Source organism: Streptopelia decaocto, assembly GCF_964273445.1.
Source record: "Streptopelia decaocto genome assembly, chromosome: 1".
NCBI lineage: Eukaryota > Metazoa > Chordata > Aves > Columbiformes > Columbidae > Streptopelia > Streptopelia decaocto.
In genome coordinates, this window is record NC_138663.1 from 76588669 (window position 1) to 76607671 (window position 19003).

General features: G+C 37.4%; 2 protein-coding genes across 4 annotated transcripts in view; one reads left to right on the top strand and one right to left on the bottom strand.

The window, feature by feature from the left end:
- The window catches only part of LOC309435740 (GTPase KRas), a 53494-nt gene that overhangs the window by 10512 nt on the left and 23979 nt on the right, over positions 1 to 19003 (top strand). Inside the window, exons 5-6 of one of the 3 annotated variants that reach the window (XM_082044406.1) lie at positions 6365 to 6488; positions 11952 to 12080. The exons of 1 other annotated variant lie outside the window; for it this stretch is intronic. In XM_082044406.1, coding sequence (XP_081900532.1) covers positions 6365 to 6484 — 120 coding nt within the window. In that variant the 3' untranslated portion in view covers positions 6485 to 6488; positions 11952 to 12080. Of the gene's footprint in view, positions 1 to 6364; positions 6489 to 11951; positions 12081 to 18874; positions 18946 to 19003 lie in introns of those variants that run through there. One more of the 3 variants, XM_082044404.1, reaches the window with a different exon arrangement.
- On the bottom strand, positions 17107 to 18834 carry ETFRF1 (electron transfer flavoprotein regulatory factor 1). Its single transcript, XM_082044451.1, has 3 exons — positions 18787 to 18834; positions 17512 to 17608; positions 17107 to 17404 (listed from the first exon to the last, which is right to left on the bottom strand). The coding sequence occupies exons 2-3, from the start codon at positions 17554 to 17556 to the stop codon at positions 17189 to 17191; spliced, it is 261 nt and encodes an 86-aa protein (XP_081900577.1). The 5' UTR covers positions 17557 to 17608; positions 18787 to 18834; the 3' UTR covers positions 17107 to 17188.

Below are 19003 nucleotides of genomic sequence, written 5' to 3' on the forward strand. Positions count from 1 at the left end.
GTGTAAACTGATACTCCTCTAAGACTTTAGAGCTCACTGTTATTTTATTGTACCCCACTGGTACAGGTGAAAGAGGCAGCCACTGGTGTCCTTTTAGTGCTTCTCTCAGGGTTTCCAAGGATAAAGGTGCACGTAGTCCTACAACTGCCTATTCAGAAGATAAGCTATGCAGATACAGACGAAACTGCGTCTGTACTTGAAGAAAACATTCCTTTTGAAAAATGCTGATTTGTGATCTTTCTTTTAAGCGTAAATGCTTACTATCAGTACAAATTAGATCAGGCCTGAGTGGCCAGGTAACTCATACTCTCTGCATAATCACATGCAACTTATGAATTGGGAGTGAGGTGTAGCAAAAGGGGGCAAATAAGAGCAGAGTACTGCAATTCGAGTAACTGCTCAATGTAACTGCTAAATAGATACAGCTGCATCACTTGGCAGAATTTCCTCATAGACAGTACATAAGTTATTTTTGGATAGAAGAAATAAATATTTTATAAGTGCAAATTTGTTACACCCACCTACGTTTCTGACAAGTTGAAACCTGGACTAATTAGTGAAACTTTACACAGGAATCAAAGGACTGTTAACTTCTGGCAATAGACAAAGTCTCTGTTAGGTAGGATTAAAAAACCAGAACTGCACAACTTTAATGGCTGAGAATAAATTAGGCAACAAGAGTGTTCTGAAGAATGTGGCACACAAATAAACTGGAAAATTAAGTGTTCCTGTTTGGAAGGTCCTGTATCAGTGGCTGTCATTGAGATGTTAGGATAAAAAAGGAAGAACTCTGAAAATACATTTGAGGTTTAGAATAATAGTTGTTCTGCAATAACATCTACATTTTACTTTGTTTAGCTGGTTTTACAGAGCATCAGGCTTTGAGGAAATATTTTGCATAGCCACTTTTATTAAAAGTATGTGGATACAATGATGTATTTTCAAAGATTTCTTCTCCATTCCCACCTGCAGTTTACTCCTACAAGCAGCCCCACCATGCCTAGCCAATACATGCACAAAAATCACTACTCCTGTTCAGTTTTATAATCCTTGTTTACACAAAGTAGTATCTGCTTTTTTATCTTTCAGACTTTTAAGAAGTCTGCCAGAGGTTTATACTTGTTTCAGAGAACAATAGATCAGTCATATATGAACTGTTGTTCTATAATTTGACTGCTTTTATCTGTGACTTTTATTTCTGAAGGTGCCAACTGAAATGTTACAGAAGGGATCTGACTGTTGGCTGTTGTTTTTCAAAGCTGAGCTTTACACCCTCTACAGATAAGGAGTCCCTAAAGGTGTCTCGTGGATTTTAAAATACAGATACCCAATATACTCTTCTGAAAATACTGGCTTCTAAAAGTTGGAACCTCTAGGTGCCGTTGGTGGTTCTTTCACAGTGCTGTTCCTAATGTGTTGTGTTATGAAACTGCTTCATAAGTTGCTGTGTTAATAAAATATTTTTGAGAAGACGAAAGGGAACTGGAGGAAGAACCTGATCTTTGATTACAGCAAGATCATCTAAACATTTGTGTATGTATATATATGTATACTTATACATTAATGTATTACGATTTTTCAGTCACTTTCATATATAGAAAATACACACATATATATATATACACACACATTCTTTCAAAGTAACTTTTTGAATTGGGGGATCCAAACCATTTTGCAAGCTGCATGTGGCCCATCGACTGTACTTTTATTGGGCAGAATTCATTCCTCGGCTAAAAAGAAATAATATAAAAATCTGGTCCTCCTTGGTTACATGCCCAAGTATCAACAGATGTAGCTGGTGCTCTGGTAACTTCTGGAGTCTGTAGGAAGTCTGACATGAATATTTAGACGCAAGAACCTTCCTTTCCTTTCCTGCATGTGCCCCACCACCACACGGAAATGTCAGCACTAAGGCCCAGTGGAAGGGGCCCTCCCCATCGTCCTGCTTCCTTCCCCATGTCCCGCTTCTGCTGGAGCTCAGAGCGTCAGAAGGATCCCTGGGAAAGGCAGCAGGGGAGATGGCAGTGGAAGGGGCTTGGCCATGCAGTCTGTTTTGATTGCCAAGGCACTATTTTTAAATGATGGCATTGTGTGCTCATGCAAAATGATACCTCAGGTCCAAATTATTCCATTTTTGAGATTTTTCTAAAATTAATAGAAAAGGTCAAAAAGAGGAAAGAGAGAAATGCTGAAATGAAGTGCAGAAGTAAGTGGTTCTAAAAGTTAGTACATTTGGGTTTATTTGGTTCTGACTGGCAATAAAGATGTAAACTGTAACTTCAAAAAAGGTTGTGTTTTAAGCCAAATTTGGGTGTGGATTTTCAAACAAATCCTTGAGTTCATCATGAAACATTAGGTTAGTGGGCCCTACAACTTGGGTATATGGCTACAGGTTTTTGGTTTTTTTTTTTAATTAGACTGCTGACTGAAATGAATATAATATAATTTATGAAAATAATCCTATTTTTAAATGTAAACATGTGTAAATACTGGTAGTTTCGTAAGGCAGGTTGCATCACTTTTACTCATCCTTTCACAATCCTTATGCAGAAGGGTGTACATTTCTTAGCTTTATTTTGGTAGCCGTTTCTGCTTTTCTCTGTTTGACATAAGCTTTAAATTCAAATTTTCCCTATCCACATGAGTGTATAGCACCCAGTATTATCAATAGTATTGATGAGAAGCAAACTTGACTTATCCCCACCAAGGCTGCATCCTGTGTTCTTTACTGAGATTCCATTTGCCTGTGAGTTACACAAGGAAAAGTTGTCAGGCTGTACCCCAAATGTGGTTTTACTGTAGGATTTTGTTTTCCTTGGAGCATTTCAACAGTCCTGCTAGTGTTGAATTCAACGGAAAAGCTGCTGTATGAGCATTATTGTAAGAATAGTAGAGGATTCACCAAAGCGTCAGGTCTTATCTTTGAGAATATGTACTTAAACATACTTCTGAAGTGTTTCATGAAGATGGGGACCTAAATCACAAGGATGCTGTTAAAAAGGTGCTATAGTTATTTTAGCTGTCTGATGTACAACAGATTTAGGTCCTGAACTTGTGAAGAAAATAAGTTGAGAACCGGTGCCTGGTCCAATGAAGTAGTTTATACAGTATTTACAGAACTTAATTCCTTCATCTCAATTAAAATTAATGAATAACTGATAATTTAGACAATTTGTTTTAATCAACCTGCCATTGTTTTAGGGCTTTGTCATAACTATTTAACATTATTGTATATGTTTCACTCCACACCATTTTAAATGTAGTTCACGTGTACACGTTTAATTTTAAAACTTGTTTTTCAAGCACTTGTAACTTTTCAGACTTTACAATGTGGGCTGAGTTTTTCATGTCACTTGTTTGTTGTAAGGTAAAACTTTGCCAAAAAAGTTTAGCCCTTCCCAAGAATAAGGTTCCAAGAGGAAAAAAAAAAGTTTGATAATTTTGAAACGTATTTTAGCATCCAGCTTGTGTGCTGAATGATGCCAGGATGCTGAGGAACAGGTTTGTTATCTACCTAATATTAAGATAAATAGGTGCAGAAATAAAAAAAAGGATGTGCATAATGGGTGAAATTCAGGTGGGACAGAGAGCTGTAATTCTGGCACTTCATAACTTTGGAGTGATTAACTTTGTGGCTTTAGTTGTGATTTTGTGCGGCATTTACTGATGTGTGTGTAGTATTTAACCATTAACCATTTAACGTGATGAGCTTAACAGCCTTTCTGTCTCTAAACTAGTGGAGGTTCTGCATGTGGCTGAGTAACTGTTTCCAAGCAGTCTTTTGAAGTATTATGTCTGTTTGAGAGACAGCAAAAAGTTAGCCTTAACCTCTACATTAAATGTTACACGAACTAGTAGATATTTTGCAGGTTTGTGTGTTTTCCAGTATTGACTCAACTGACCTTACTGCTACAAAGTTTTATGTTGAAAGTGCATTTATGCAAGTGAGTAGCATTCTTTTTGCTGGTGTCCTCATGAATAGTTTTGACTTTATTTGTCTAACAGTTGGTTTTAGGAGATCAACTCTGATAAAATGTATAAAGGTGGACGCAGGACATTTTTGAGAGGTCAAGGCTAATTGTCATTAGTTTCCTTTAAGTGCTGTTGATGCAGAACCTGTGAAAATTTCAATTTGTACTTTGGTCTGTATTTGAAATAGTTCTTCTTTTCACATATTCGTATTTTAAATTGAATGTTTGTCTGTCTCCGAGGAGTCAAAAGCATCTTGAAAACATTGCCTCAGAGTCATGGGTTCTTTGGACTAAATAGCAGTTTAGACTTCAAAGATTTTAATATCTGCCAAAGCATACTTTTGCTTTCTGTTCTGACAGCTAAAAAACCTGGTTAATCGTATTTTAGATATATGGTCTGTGTTCATTTAAGGAAAAATACTGAAGAATCTTAAAAGAAATTGGTATTAAAAAGACTTTGTAAGCTGATAAGGCTGGCACCTGGCTCTTTAAAATGTCACCTTGTGCTAATGAAATTAGCAAATGTCTCTGTACATATTTTCTTTCAGAATAATTTCTTTCAACAGGATTCATTAGACTGTTCTTGGTGATGGCAGTAGTAGTAATTTCTTTTTTCACTCTGTCTGTGTCTCTCCCTCTCTCTGCATTGCTAAAGCAAATTACAGCTCCTGTTGGTGATGGGAAAGTTGGCAATAAATGTTGACTGAAGAATTTGTTATCTAATTATTCATGTGAAAGCTCCATAATCAAATTCTGTATTTCTACTGCAAAACAGTAGATTTGCAAAAATGTTGATTCCTGTACAGCCTGTGCTTTGGCACATATCAGCTGATCAATGTTTACTGCTTCCTCTTCAGGAATAAACTTCTATTCCTTCCAGGAAAACATGAAAATATGAGCTTTACTTGGGTTTTGCTGGGTTCTAATGGCTTCCTTTACATTTTGCAAACTCTGACCTGGAGAGTAAGACTTGACACCTCGCCAATACTTCACTGTATGCTAACAGGACATATTGTATGTACCAGAGAAATACAATCCAAAAAGAAATAAAGTTCATTTACTCTTTAAATGCAAGTGGCTGTAGTTCAGAGGAACCCTCAGATAAGCAGCAGTGTTTTAAGAATGAGTCTTAAATGTGATAACCTATGGAACAGTTCTTGCAAAATGACCCAGTAACTGTGGCAGTAAATGTTAGGTATTTTATTATTAGGTGCATAATATGAAGATGGATTGGAGAGACAATTTATGGAAAACCTGCCAAGTAAAAGTCCAGATTGTGCGTTTAGGTAGTAATAAAATTTTGGGGCTTAAATGGTTGTTCTCTTTTCCATGATTGTCAGTCTGTTCTGGTTTTATTTTCAAATAATGAATTTTTATTAAATTAACCCTGTTGATCTGACCAAGTAGACAAGTGATGAGATTGACAGTAAGGCAAAGGAGATACATACTCTCCCTTCTAAAAGCTGCAGCAAAACATTTTGCATCTTGTTATAACAAGAACATCCTCGCAGATTTATCTACATTTTTAAGTTTATACACAACTATAATCAGTTTAAAATAACAGATACAACTTAAAGCTGGTGCTGCACCTCCTTATCTTGTATTTGCACTTTTGAAAGTTACTCTGAAATATAATAAATACAGTGAGGGTGCTTCGTAGAAGTACTTTGCTGTGACTGAAATATTCCTTTTACTAAATCTAGTAGCTTGCTCTGTAAAGTGAGTAGCTTTAAAATATTGCCCCAAATTTAGTATTTTTAGGAGATTTTTTTGCTTTCTAACCCCTTAGGAAATTACCAGTTTAGACTTCATCTATACTTTGTTAGTGTGTTCCACATAAATAACATAAATGAGCTTACTTTTCTTTTTCTGCCCAAACAGTTTCTAACTTTGGTTAAGAAGTAAAAATAGGTGGTTAACTGTATGTGTCTATAAGTACCCCTCAGTTAAGAATCTAATAAGGTTTTGTGCCTGCTAAATACATCCATGCCCACAAAAATGTATGAAAAGTTTCAATAACGCAACTGGTATTATTTTCAACACAGTATGCAACGGAAGAAAACCATCCTTATTCTTTTTTGTCCAAGTGTTATCTTGCATAATAAAAAAGGAGAGCTTGAAGTATAGATATCCACAATAATTGTTAATCAATAAATTGAGCATCTCTTGTTTGTATTAAAAAATATTTATCAAGCAGCAAATGTGCAAGCCCAGCATTTTAAATATATAAACAGAGATCCATATACTTCTCTCAAGTAAAGCTCATAATTTCAGTGGTTTTGTTGTGGGGTTTTTTTGTTTGGTTGGTTTTCTTTTCCCCCTGCCATGGGTGTCCCAATATGTCACAATTATTAATAAAGCAGTTTCTTAAGGAGTTGTGTTTTACAATGCAGAGAGTGGAGGATGCTTTTTATACATTGGTGCGAGAGATTCGACAGTACAGAGAGAAAAAAATCAGCAAAGAAGAAAAGACTCCAGGGTGCGTGAAAATAAAAAAATGCCTTGTAATGTAACAGGGTAAGTTTTGTAATATAACAGGGTAAGTTTTACAAATCACTTGCCAAATGAAAATGATTAACAGTGTCTTGCAAATCAGACATTTTATGGTTAATTGATGACATAATTTAATATGGAAAACCAATCAGATTTCAGTATAGTAGTTCTGAATAATATTCCTAGCAAACACTCAAGTACTATGGATTTGCTTTGTTTCGGGGTTTTTGATAAATAGATTAACAATGAGTCTTCACTGCATATCAAGTTCTCCATCTGTGAAACGGAGACCTGGTTTTGTGTGCGAAGAAGTCAAGAGGAAAAAGTTTTATTACAGATATATTGCAGATACTGTTGAAGTGAATATTGATTGGATCTTCAAGCTGATGAACTGAGGAGAGAGGATCATAATACTTAGAGTCCTTCTCAGATGCAGAAACGGGAGGTTCCTAATCGGGCAAAACAATAGCTGGCTAGTGGCTGACGCACAGAATTTCTTAATTTGCAGGCCCGTCCTTATGCCGTGCCATTTTCTTCTTGTTCTCCCTCAGCTTAAAAAATTCTTTCTAGAAACACACTAGTGAGCGATCCAGATTTGGACAAAATAGAAGTGTTTCACTTTTTTGAGAGCCTTGACAAGGGTCAGGGGTGGGGAAGCAACAGTGAAGTAAAACTGGAGGAGGATGGTGGATAAAACCCAAAAACCACGACCAAAAAAAAAAAAAAACCACCAAAAACCCAATACCCAGATTCTCATAAAGTAATTTTTTATCCACATACTCCACTTTAAGGAAAAAAAGGCAAGAGGAAAGGGAAGAAGCACCTGTGATACGGAAGAAGTGCTAGTCTAAACTAGCTTTTTGAACGAGCTATCAGAATAGCTCCTTGCATATAGTGTTTTTCCATTAATTCTTTACCACTTACTGCACCATTGCAGAGAGTGGGCTGTTACTCCTTAAATACTTGCTCAACAGGAGGATGACCTGGAATTTCCCATTTGTGTAAAAGAAAAACTGTTTGCTTTTCAAAGAGCTTTTTTCACGCTTGAGAACATCTTACGGAGAGGTAGTGGAATTTGACTTGAATCCTAAAGAGACTGTCACAACTGGAGGAATATTCCCTTCAATAAGGGAGTTTTATTCCTTTTTCCAGGGGGAGGGAGGAGGAAATTTCTTTCATATCAGTTTTAACTAGACCTGCTTAGGCTTACTATATTCTCAGCTTTAAAGCAATGAATGAGTGCTCTGAGATAATTCTTCAGATGTTTGCTTAAAAAAAATACAATTGGTATCAAAGGTTTCTTTGCAGGAAACTGAAAGCATCAGTTATGAAGCTCCCCAGTCTTGCATCCAAATATCTTAATAAAATTGATACCATCAAGACACCTTGTTTTCTTCTTTCCTAGTTATCAAAACTAACAAACAGCAGCTCAGCAAGAGTACTTTTGATGACAGCGAAATTGCTTAAGCCTCCTTCCTTTAGCCTCTGAAAACCAACATTGCTGTTTCTTGCTGCCATAGCTCAAAGTAGTTCTTTTTGTATACTGGGACTTCAAAGATCCTGAATTCTGTCTCCTTTTCCTTTCCATGGACTTCCTTGGGAGAAGGAGAACATGGTGATGGGAATTGTGGTTTTCATTATTTTTTCAGTGGAAGCATCTTTTCAGATTTTAAGGTTCTTTCTATAGCTCACCAAACATATGCTTCCTTTCTACTAGCTTCCTACTTTCTTTCTGTCTTTTGTGTGGTTTGTATTTAGCAAACAGTCTTGGATAGAAACCTCCAGAACTTCAAGAATATCTGCTCGGGGAAGGAAACATTCGTCTTTATACTTCAGGAAATTCTACATAGTATTGATAGTAATTTCAAAACCTTTTATTTAGGAGGCTAAGCTGGAGAAAGAGTATTCCAAAATTATTGTGATTCTAGTAGAATAAGAAATCTGGCATTTAAAGCAGTCTTGCTTTTATTGCTTTCCATTGAGCAAGAAGATACATATTATTTCAGTCTGATGCATAGTAGACAGCTAGGGAGAGCAGCACCGAATGATGTGAGTCTTTCAGCTGGGATTTGAGACTTCAAGAATATTTATGGTAACACAGTTTACACTGATAGGCAGTATTTATTTTCTGGGTTTTGTCTGTAGATAATCAAATGTGATAGTTCAGTGTGTTTTGCTACCTCTTGGAATATTCAGTGTATCTTCTTGCTGCTCGCGGAATGCCTTCTTAGTTACATTAATCATCTACAAGGTAACTGGCAACTTTGACTACCCAGATCACCATTAACTGCTGATGCTTTCCAAGAGCTTCATTCCTTTGGCTGTTACGCAGTAAGGCATAAAGTACATAACATCTTATGCTTTGTCTGTGGTTTCCAACTAGCAAGAAGGAATTTGTAAAACTCAGTGTGAAATCTTCAAAAGATCTCTTTCTGGAAAGCATTAAAGTTTTTACATAAAAAACATACTATAACAAAAAGTTTATCTGGGGCATAAATTAGACATCTAGATAATGCAGTTCAGATTGAGTGGGGTTAATAGTAAAATGTTTGAATTACAAAAGGTCTAGATTTGAATTTTAGGAATTCTAGATTCCTGATTAAAACTAATTTAATGATTTTTCCATAGTAGTACATAGGTGTACAAATAGTTTCTCTTCCTCATAACTGATACGTGTGTATGTATATATGTATTATGTATTTTAAAAAATATAAAAAGACTTTTTTCTACAGTTTAAAACTTGTTTAAGGGTCTATTTTGGGGGCTGGGGAATTAAGGAATTCCCAGTTTCTGATTAATTTAAGGCTTCTTATTGATACGCAGGTTAGTTGCCCAGTCTTGTGCATGCTTGTAAACATGTTGCCAGACTTGTGTATGGTTGTGGGTGGTGCTCCAAATAAAAGTTACAGTGAGGAGCAGGCTCCCTCTGGGGGAACAATTCTGACTTTTCCGTTCCCTTTGCCTTTCATAGTTGCCCTTTAGAAAATCAGGTGCCAGGAGCAAGCTCTGTCAGTGCACCTTTCTTGAGGCAGTGTGGTGTAGCTCTGAGCATGCACAGTGAAATCTGGAGTTTTGAATCCTGAGACTGGGTTTAAAGCACTCATTCAGTACATCTGACGCTTTCCAAAAAGCCCGCACACAATAACTCTGTTGTTGGAGGAAGGTCAGCTGTGTGCAGGCCCTTCTCACTGAGAGAAGTAACGAGAAAGGTTGATCGCCTTTGATCTTACAGCACTGATGACTTTAGGGACTTTCCTGTAAACAGAGTATCTGCTACTTGCATTTAAAATTTAATCCACTGAAAAGCAGAAGACCTCAGTTTATCTTAAGTTCTGTAGTTCTAATTCACAAATATTGTAACTGTAGTTTTGTATGTTATATTGCATTCAATACCTGAAGTCAAGAGGAATTGTGGCATGACTAAACTATTACATAAATAGTAATTTTGAAGGCTTGATCTACAAAGGTGTAAATTCAAGGACAAAAGCTAAGTCAATTCCGTAGTATTTTGCAACATGCACTATATTTAAAAGATCATCAACTTCCTAGGTAGAATAAAGATATCAACTTTTATTGTGAAGTCATGTGTTTAAAGGCCCATAATAGTCTTTGGATATTACTTTATACAAGGTATTTTCTCTGTATTTACTTTAAAAGCAGTTTAATGAGGGAGGGTTGCTTGTAGAAGAATATCGTGCAGAGGTTTTTCTTGTACCATTCCTGTGTTCTAAGAATGAAACCATTCTTCTCTCTCTTGTGATTGATTCTTCATCCCTTCCTCCCAGCTGGGTGTCTGAAGTGAGAACTGCAGTAGATACACTTTGACACATCACTGCTTCTAGGTTGTTACCCTATATGAATGTTGCTAAATGTTCACTTTGTACATTAATACTGAAGTTACAATGAAAATACATTAGCTTCCTATAAAATAATACCAAGCATTTCTAATTCTCAGAAGATTCATTGGGGACATGACCTTTTCCAGAACCAAGGCTACTCTTCCCTTAGGCCTGCTACATCCATTTTGTTGATCAATAATATTTTAGAATGTTAATAAGTTATTTGCAAGTGTATTTTGTGTATTACAAGACCTTGCAAAAGTGTGCTGTTAGTATTGGGAGGCAGGCTTTCATCGAAAATCAGTTATTTGTAAACGTTTTATTAACTTGAATGTGAAGGTTTTAAATAAATTTAGGTTATACTGGGAGCATAGAAGTGAAACTGTTTAACACCTCGGTATTGCTTGGGCTTGCCGTATTAAGTTTCATCACCATTTGGTGTTTGACTGAAAGAGTAATGAATTAGATGATTTTTGGCTTTTTGTTCTCGTGCGTTTTTCAGAGTTCAGGTTCAATTGTTTTACTGAAATAGGCATCCAGGAGTAAACAGATGGTTAATTTTTATTGGCAGCTTGAAGGCAAGCTCAGGAGCTGCCAAGAGGTAGGAAGCTACCTGCTAGTCACAGGGCTAAATTTCTAGACCTAGTTCTATAGTGGTGCAGTTGGCTGCTGTGATACGTTAATATTATACAAGTATTTGTGATCTATCTAAAAAAGATAATATATACAGAGTAAGGCAGTGAAGAATCAAGATCATTTTTCATCTTAATGATTTTATAACTGCCAGTACTCAAACTATTAAATGTAAAGGCTGACTGAGAACATGGGTACTTGATTAGAATTTGGAGACACCTGAAAGCCAGGCAATAGAATAAACTGTTTCACATAAACAGGTTGTTACAAAGCATACTGTATAACTTTGTACTTGATAGTCTTCGTATCAGGCTTTTAGATATGCTATTCTCTTTACCAGAGTTAATTTTTGTCAGCTATAATTACCCTCCCAAAATTAAAAACTACTCCATGTGAAGAAACATTAGCTTTTGTGTCTGTTCCTGTTGGAGCTGTGGGGATTGTAAATTACTGGTCATGATACAGCATCAGAGATAATGTGTTCCACGTGTCTTTATCAAATAATAATTTATCATTGGAATATGGGATTGATTTGATTGATTTGCATATGTAAATATTTATAAAACTGTGGTGTGATTACTGCATCAGTGTGCCTGAGAAATGACCTGAAGATGTAGAATAATCATAACTATCTCTTTGGTATAAAATTTTTGCTACAAATATTTGAATTTACTTTTTAAAGCTGCATATAGATTAAGGCATAAACAAAATTAATGCTTCAGAACTTTATACATATTTAGAATCTAAGTGTGTGGTACCTGTTCCAGCTCGAGATGGGACAATGTGCCCTGTTGGAGAAGAGGGCAGCACACTACATTACTTTCCTTAGTACATTAGTGATGGAATTGGATCTGTGGGGTGTCTGTGGTGAACCCCTGAGTCGTCACTTGCAGGCTGCTGGAAACCCAGGTTGGGGAGCAGCTGAGAACAAGGGCAGATGAAAACCGGCTGTACCTAAGCTAGCGTGTAAGTCTTTTAGCGTGATCTAAATGTGTGCATGTATGTCTCTTTTCAGGGTGTTGATGATGCCTTCTATACATTAGTTCGAGAAATCAGAAAACACAAAGAGAAGATGAGCAAAGATGGTAAAAAGAAGAAAAAGAAGACAAAGACAAAGTGTATAATTATGTAAATACAATCTATCCTTATTCTTAAGAAGTACTTAAGTAATTTTTGTACATTACACTAAATTATTAGCATTTGTTTTAGCATTACTTTACTTTCTGCTTCATGATCCTGTTAGCTTTACCTGAATGCTTGTTTTAAATGACAGTGGAAACTTCATTCCTCTTAAAGTGCCAGTATTCTTTGACTGTTGGTTCTTGAACTAGCAATGCCTGTGAGAGAAAAAAAAAGAAAAAAGAAAAAAAATTTAAAAAACCCAACACACACAGAAAAACCTGAGAGCTGTCTTAGGACTCTTTGGTGCATGCACAGTTGCTAACTTCCTGTTTTTCTTACTGATTATGAACTTCTGTTCTGTGTGCAATGCAAACGATGAAATGATGCTCTATAGATTCTAACATGCCCTTCAGTCTTTCAGTTTTTAAATCTGGTTGGGAAAAAGGACTAGTTAGCAAAAGAGACTTTCATTTCAGCCTTTCTTTCCTTTTTAGACTGACTGCAATACAGAGAGACCAGAAGCCTTTATAGTCTTCCTGTTGATTTTGCTTCTAGGCATCTAGTCTTGTAGCATTTCAGATCAACTTTAATGAATGTAAAGATTAAGCTTTCACAAAAAAATTTTTCGACGCAATTTGTCACGGTCACTCTTTAAATATTCTATTTTTTCTATAAAAATTAAAAAAAAAAAGAAAAATTTAAAAAAGACAATAATGCACATCTGGCAATGGGAAAAGTAAGAGCTCTAATTAGGTTAATTTGCTATTGTTAATGCGTTGCTTTAAGACTTTCACTAACTTTTTGTATCTGAAGACCAAGGTGAAATCCTAGCTCTCCTGACCCCCAGTGGCAAATCTTTCAGTAGCTTTGTTCGGTAGGTACAGGATTTTGCCCTCAGTGTCTCTAGGAAATGCTAGAAAGCCTTAACAGATAAGTTGATTCAAGTTCTTAGGTTAATTCATACATGGATCCAGAATTTGCCATAAGAATTAAATTGGAATGAATCCTAAACTACATAGTGAAGTAAAACCCTTCTCTTTTCCCCAAGAGTGGCATTAAATATTTCTAGATGCCCGTTTTGTGCAAAATAGGGGAGGAATTTTAAATTCTAGGGACATCAAATGAGTGAATGAATGAGTTGAATTTAGCTGCTTCATGCAAATAATTTGGAAATCGACTGTGCCACAAAAGTAGTGTGGAATTTGCACAAACCATCAGCATAGAACATGGTTTCCAGAGTCAGTGTTTTTTGTGTGATGTTCGTGAAGTGCTAGTTTTGTTGCACAAACTAAATGGTTGGTGAGTGGCAATCTAGTGTCTAGACTGTCATGAAACTAGACCAAGATTTTAATGTTGTCTTTCTTTGTGATTAAGTTCTCTTGCGATTATTTTTTTTTTCCTCCCCCGCTCCTTTTCTGATTGGTATTAATGCAGAATTTTTGCAGAAGCTTTCATTTTTGGTACTGCAGTAGTCTAGCTGTTCTGCACTAAAGTAAGAGCCAGTAATTCCAGTGTTGCCAGTTCCTGTTGTCTTACTGTAAATGTTGCGTTGTTTGATTTTCGTTAGGGCCTGGGTCCCTGAAGGTACACTTCTTCATAGTACCGAACTTGGCTGCAGAGTAAAACTTGAAAATGTGACTCTGGTGTACCTGAAAAAATAAAACACTAGACATTGAAGTAGGATAGTTCAGGACACTGGAAAGTTTGGGACAGGGATTAGCAGCTTTGCTCTAACCTAAGGTATACCTAAACGAGGATGTAGAAATTTTCCATAACCAACCTGGACCATTTATATGATGTCAAAGGAGCAGCTGCATGAGAAAAGCATTATTTTGCTTTTACAAAAACCCCACAGTGACTCTCATAGGTGGAGAGGTGCAAAGCTGGCAAGGGCCCAATACTGTCTGCATTGCTGGGTGGTCTTTAATTTCAAGGTGGCTGCGAGAAATAATGCCCTGCCCTCCTTTCAGCTTCGATGTGAAATATACTTTAGATGATGAAATATTCTGAAAAACAGTAATAGGGGAACCTAACATTATCTCGTAAGGACCAATAAGGAATAAGAACAGATTTCTTAATGTTGCAAAACATTTTATAGCTTCCAAGGTTAAAACATTTTGGAGAGAGTTATTTGCACATTGTAGACAGTCTTGATTATATATGAAGAATGTAGCAAAAGTGGCCGAGTATACCTTGAGCAAATGGAAGTAATCCTAAGATTACCTGAAGATTTTTGGTAACTGAGTCACACTGCATGTAAAATTAGGGCTGGTCTAAAATTCTGATGTTAATTTAACTAAAAAGTGTTAGGAGAAATTTTAGCTGAAATGTTTTAATCATGAAATGTGGATTTCTATAGCTCCAATATAAAGCTATATATAAATTTGGGTTGTTTTTTTGGTCAATGTGATCTGTAGCTACCAATCTAATTGAGTATAAAGTTTATTTAGATTAGCCCTTATTTACCTTTTTTTTAATTTTTAAATACACATCCTTGCCACTGTTGTGCCGTTTTGTCTTAATATTTGTTGAGATTTGGTGAAGCATGTTGGATTGCAGCTTGCACAAGTTGATCTTGTAATTATTCTGTCTTTCCCTATTTGAAATGCTTTCAAAGAACATCCCTGGATGCTGTCTGTTCTGATAGCAACTACTAAATGAACATGTGAATCACTTACCACATTAATACATTAAATTGCCATGTGTCAGGGAGTAACACCTTCTTACAGTAGCTTTATGTAACTCTGGTAAACAACTTTATAATTGGTTTTCGCAAAACTGAACTTTAACTCTTTTGACAAGTCTCACTGCCCTGGAATTTTTGCTAACATAAAGTTTCACTGTATAGATTTTGTTACAGTAGCAGGATCTCTGTAATGGGTAAATACTGACACAGTCTTCTGCTCTTGTCTGTACTATGAAGCAATACAATTATTACATTCAAAGACCGTCAAACTGTAAAGAAATCATTTTGTCTGAAGTTTACATAAAGCTACATAGATGGTAAATCTTTCCTAACATTTCTTTATTCCACTGTCTTGTGTTTTCATGTTGAAAATACTTCTGCTTTTTCCTCTTGAGTGCCAACTTCTTACTAGAATGACTTCTTAATGTAATATGTTTACCTGGAATGTATTTTAACTATTTTTGTATAGTGTAAACTGAAACATGCACATTTTGTACAGTGTGCTTTATTTGATGTGGAACATATATGCAGTGTGATCCAGTTTTTTTCCATCATTTGGTTGCGTGACCTAGGAATGTTGGTCATACCAGACATTAAGTTAAAAAAAGAAAAAAAAAAAAAAAGACCACTGTTTGTTTTAAAGTTTTTAATGTTTTTAGGAGTATGTGCTGTGAGGTGATCTGGAATTTGAAATTTTTTTTGTCAAACTGTACTGCTCCTATTTATTGTAATGTAATAAAAAATAGCTATTGTGAGTTTCTCTCCCAGTTTGCTTTGTCTCCAAGAATTTCAGTGTCTCATCTCTGCAATGGAATATCCTGTGAACTGCACGAGTTTGGCAGTTATTCTCCACTTATTTCTTGTACTTCTCGTTGCCTGTCACAAAGCAGTTGTCTTTGCCCACTGGTGTTCCCTTCCTGGGAGAGAGGGGCTGCCGCGCTTTGACAAAACACTTTATTGTCCTGATCCATCCCCTCTGGTCCGTGCTGGTTTAGTGTTCTGTGCCGGGCAGAGCCTCACTCACTGGTGCTCACTGCTTGGCTGCACCATCTCCAGTTGTGCCCAAGAGACCTTGTTCTCATTAGTCTCACAGCAGACTTGATGTGAATTAGTCCACAAGTTTAAAAGACTCCGAATTGCTATCCCCTCATAATTCCCAGGTGCACGTTTGTTTTCTTCTATTAAATGCCTTCCATAGACTTACAGAAAATACGAAAGGCATTTTTTAGTAATGATGGCATCCAATGCGGGGGGAAACATGAAACTGCCACTGTTCTATAAACTTACGCTTTGGCCCTTTGTTACCATGTCTGGATAATCTTTCATTAGTTACTGAGGAGGGTAGGTTAAATTTTGTATATAGAAGTATTAGTTCAGAATAGGTTTTACTGCAACATATTGTAGAGGAGTTAAGCTGAAGTGGAAAGACCATTTTTCACATAAATGTGCTAGAAACCGAAGCACATACAATTCACCACAAGGTAGCACACTGTCTAATTTGCGATCACTTTTTTTTATTCTGTTCTGGAATTTACATGTGTAAAGACTGTTGCTATTGCCAACAGTTCTTCTGCAGTGAGTACCTCTACATATTTCAAAGATTATTCCTGTCCTATCTCCAGTATCAGTTATGTGGGGGGAAAAAAAAAATCCCCAAACCATAGTATGTGCAGAGTATCAGTTCTGGCACAAGTTTGTCTTGTCCACAGACTTTGCCATGGAGCAAACAGCCACAGTAAAACTTTTCTTCCAGGAGAAAAGGATCAAGTTCTGTTTTCCTGCTACGGTGATTACACAACATCAGAAATCAGCAGCAGCAGGAATTGTCTTTGGTGCTTAAACCAATATTGTTCATATTCACCCTTTCCTGACCCTGTAGTCTTCTTTCTAACAGTAAGACAGCAGCCCTGCTAGCCTGCCAACGTGGTTCTTGCACAGTAAGCAGATGTAGTTAAAGTCTTTAATAATTTACTTTACTTTTTGGAAGGTGCTCATTTACAGTGGAAATGAATCATTAAATGTGGAAGACTTTCAAAATCAGAGGAATCTTTTAAGTTACAGGAGAAGTGTAGCACCTTGAATCAGTACTCAAACACAGCTAACAAAAGCACAGCTGTTCAACATCGATATCGAAGTGAAACAGAATGGAGTCCGGAGTTTCAGCCTAAGTCTTATTTTTGGGGAAACAAGTCATGTTGCCACTACTTCCTGCAAAATCGTTTTCATACATGAGTTTTAGTTCAAGGAGGTCAAAAGTAGTTGAGGAAAAACCCAATACCCATATAATAGAAATCCTTCAAGTGACTACATAAGGGGACGCAAAGTCTTAATTTATACTTTAGATGGGTTGGAAGGATTTACATTTCATTTCTTCTCAGGTTGCAGCTCTTTTATTGTTTGTTTTTATGGATTTATATCATTACATGCCAGGTCATTAATACCAGTTATTGATTGTCGTCACTGTAGTAGCGCTGTTTCATAGCTCTGTATTTTCTGAGAAAGTACAGAGCTTCCAACTCTTTTATAACAAATTCTCCTCGTGCAATTAGTTGCTTAATTTTTTCGGGATCTTTCACATCTTTGTTTTTTAGAAAAGCTGCTTTCAAACGGCTTCTAAAGTAGTCTGCTCCTTTGGGATATTCCCTTCCAAGGTACAGCAGCTTGAAGGAAAAAAAAAAAGAGTTTTGTTTTGTTTTAATAGATCCAGCGTACAGTAAAAGGGTTTTGTCTGGTTGAGGAAAGTGCTCGTGGCATTTCAGACACTTACATTTTTGTATAGATTCAACACTTCCCGTCTTAAAGAACTGGCCATTCTCACATTGCAGTGAACTCTTTTATTCTTGCCTGCTATTTTTTTTTTTAACCTGAAGAATAATCAGTTTGACGTTAGCCTTCCATGGGAGTCAGTAAACCCCAGCCTCATCCTCCACAGGAACCGCACAGTTTCTAACCAGACTCCTTTATCCTACCGAGCCCTGTTCCCTCTAACTCTGTTACTTTATCATTCTACCCAGTGTCTTGTCTGCTTTTGGCTTCTTTCATTTTTGATCGTCTAGTTTCTTGTCTACTTTTGGCTTCTTTCATTTTTGATCGTCTAGTTTCTTGTCTACCCTTCCATCTGTCCTCAACACAAGAAACCTCCAAAACCCCTGAACTACCATAACACCCGTTTATCTCTGTGCTGTTCATCAGCTGCTTTCATCTCAGCTGCTGGCCCGGCAGCTTCTCACTGTGCTCTGCTACACAAACACTTATATCTATATACATATGTGTGTACATATATATCTACAGTGGTAACACACCCTGTTTCTCCAGAAATAAGACAGGGTCTTATACAATTTTGCTCCAAACATGCTTACTCTTAATACCTGCCTGTACACCATTTAAATTGACTTTTTTAATGTACTGTATATAGGGCTCATTTTTGGAGTAGGGATAATATTTCAAGCATCCTCAAAAATCCTGAAAAATCATGCTAGGGCTTATTTTCAGCATAAGTCTTATTTTTGGGGAAACAAGGTATATATATATATATATATATGTATATATATAAACCAACTACGAAACAAACAAAACCCCCCAAAACAAAGAAAAATCAACAAAAAATAAACCAAGCCCCCAAAAAACAAGACTGTAGGTATTCCTGCAATTTTTGCGTTCATAAATTTTGTTCGGGTTTTTAAGTTAAGTGCATTACGAATTGAGTCCAGTGCTGGCAGTATTTGCCAGTACTGGCAAAACGTAATGTGAAAAATATATCACGCGTTAATACCGACTTCAACCCACTTTTATTTTTGTAAACAAAAGCCACCGGGCTGCAGCCCGCCCGCCCCAGACGGCACCAGCGGGGGCCGGGCCGCCCTCCTACAGGCCCGGCGGGGCCGCGGCCCGTCCCCCCGGGCTGCCGCCTCCCCCTGCTCTGCCTGCGGGGACCGGTGCCTGCCGCCCTGCCCTGTCCCCATGGGGCTCACCCGCACACGACCCCCAAACCCCCGGCCCGACCCTCCCCGGCGGGGGCAGAGGGAGAAGGTCAATATCTCACCAACTACGCGCCGGCGCCGCTTTACGGCAAAGCCGTAACAGGAGACACCGCCCTCCTCTCGCCCGGCCGGGGGCGGGGGAAGGACGGACGCACGTCATTCGCCAGCGGCGTGCACGTGGGAGGAGGGGCTGGTCGCCTAGGCAACGCGGCGGCGCCATGGTGAGAGCGGGCCCGGGGCGGCCGGGTTGGGTCGGGGTCTCTCCTCCGTACGGTGCTT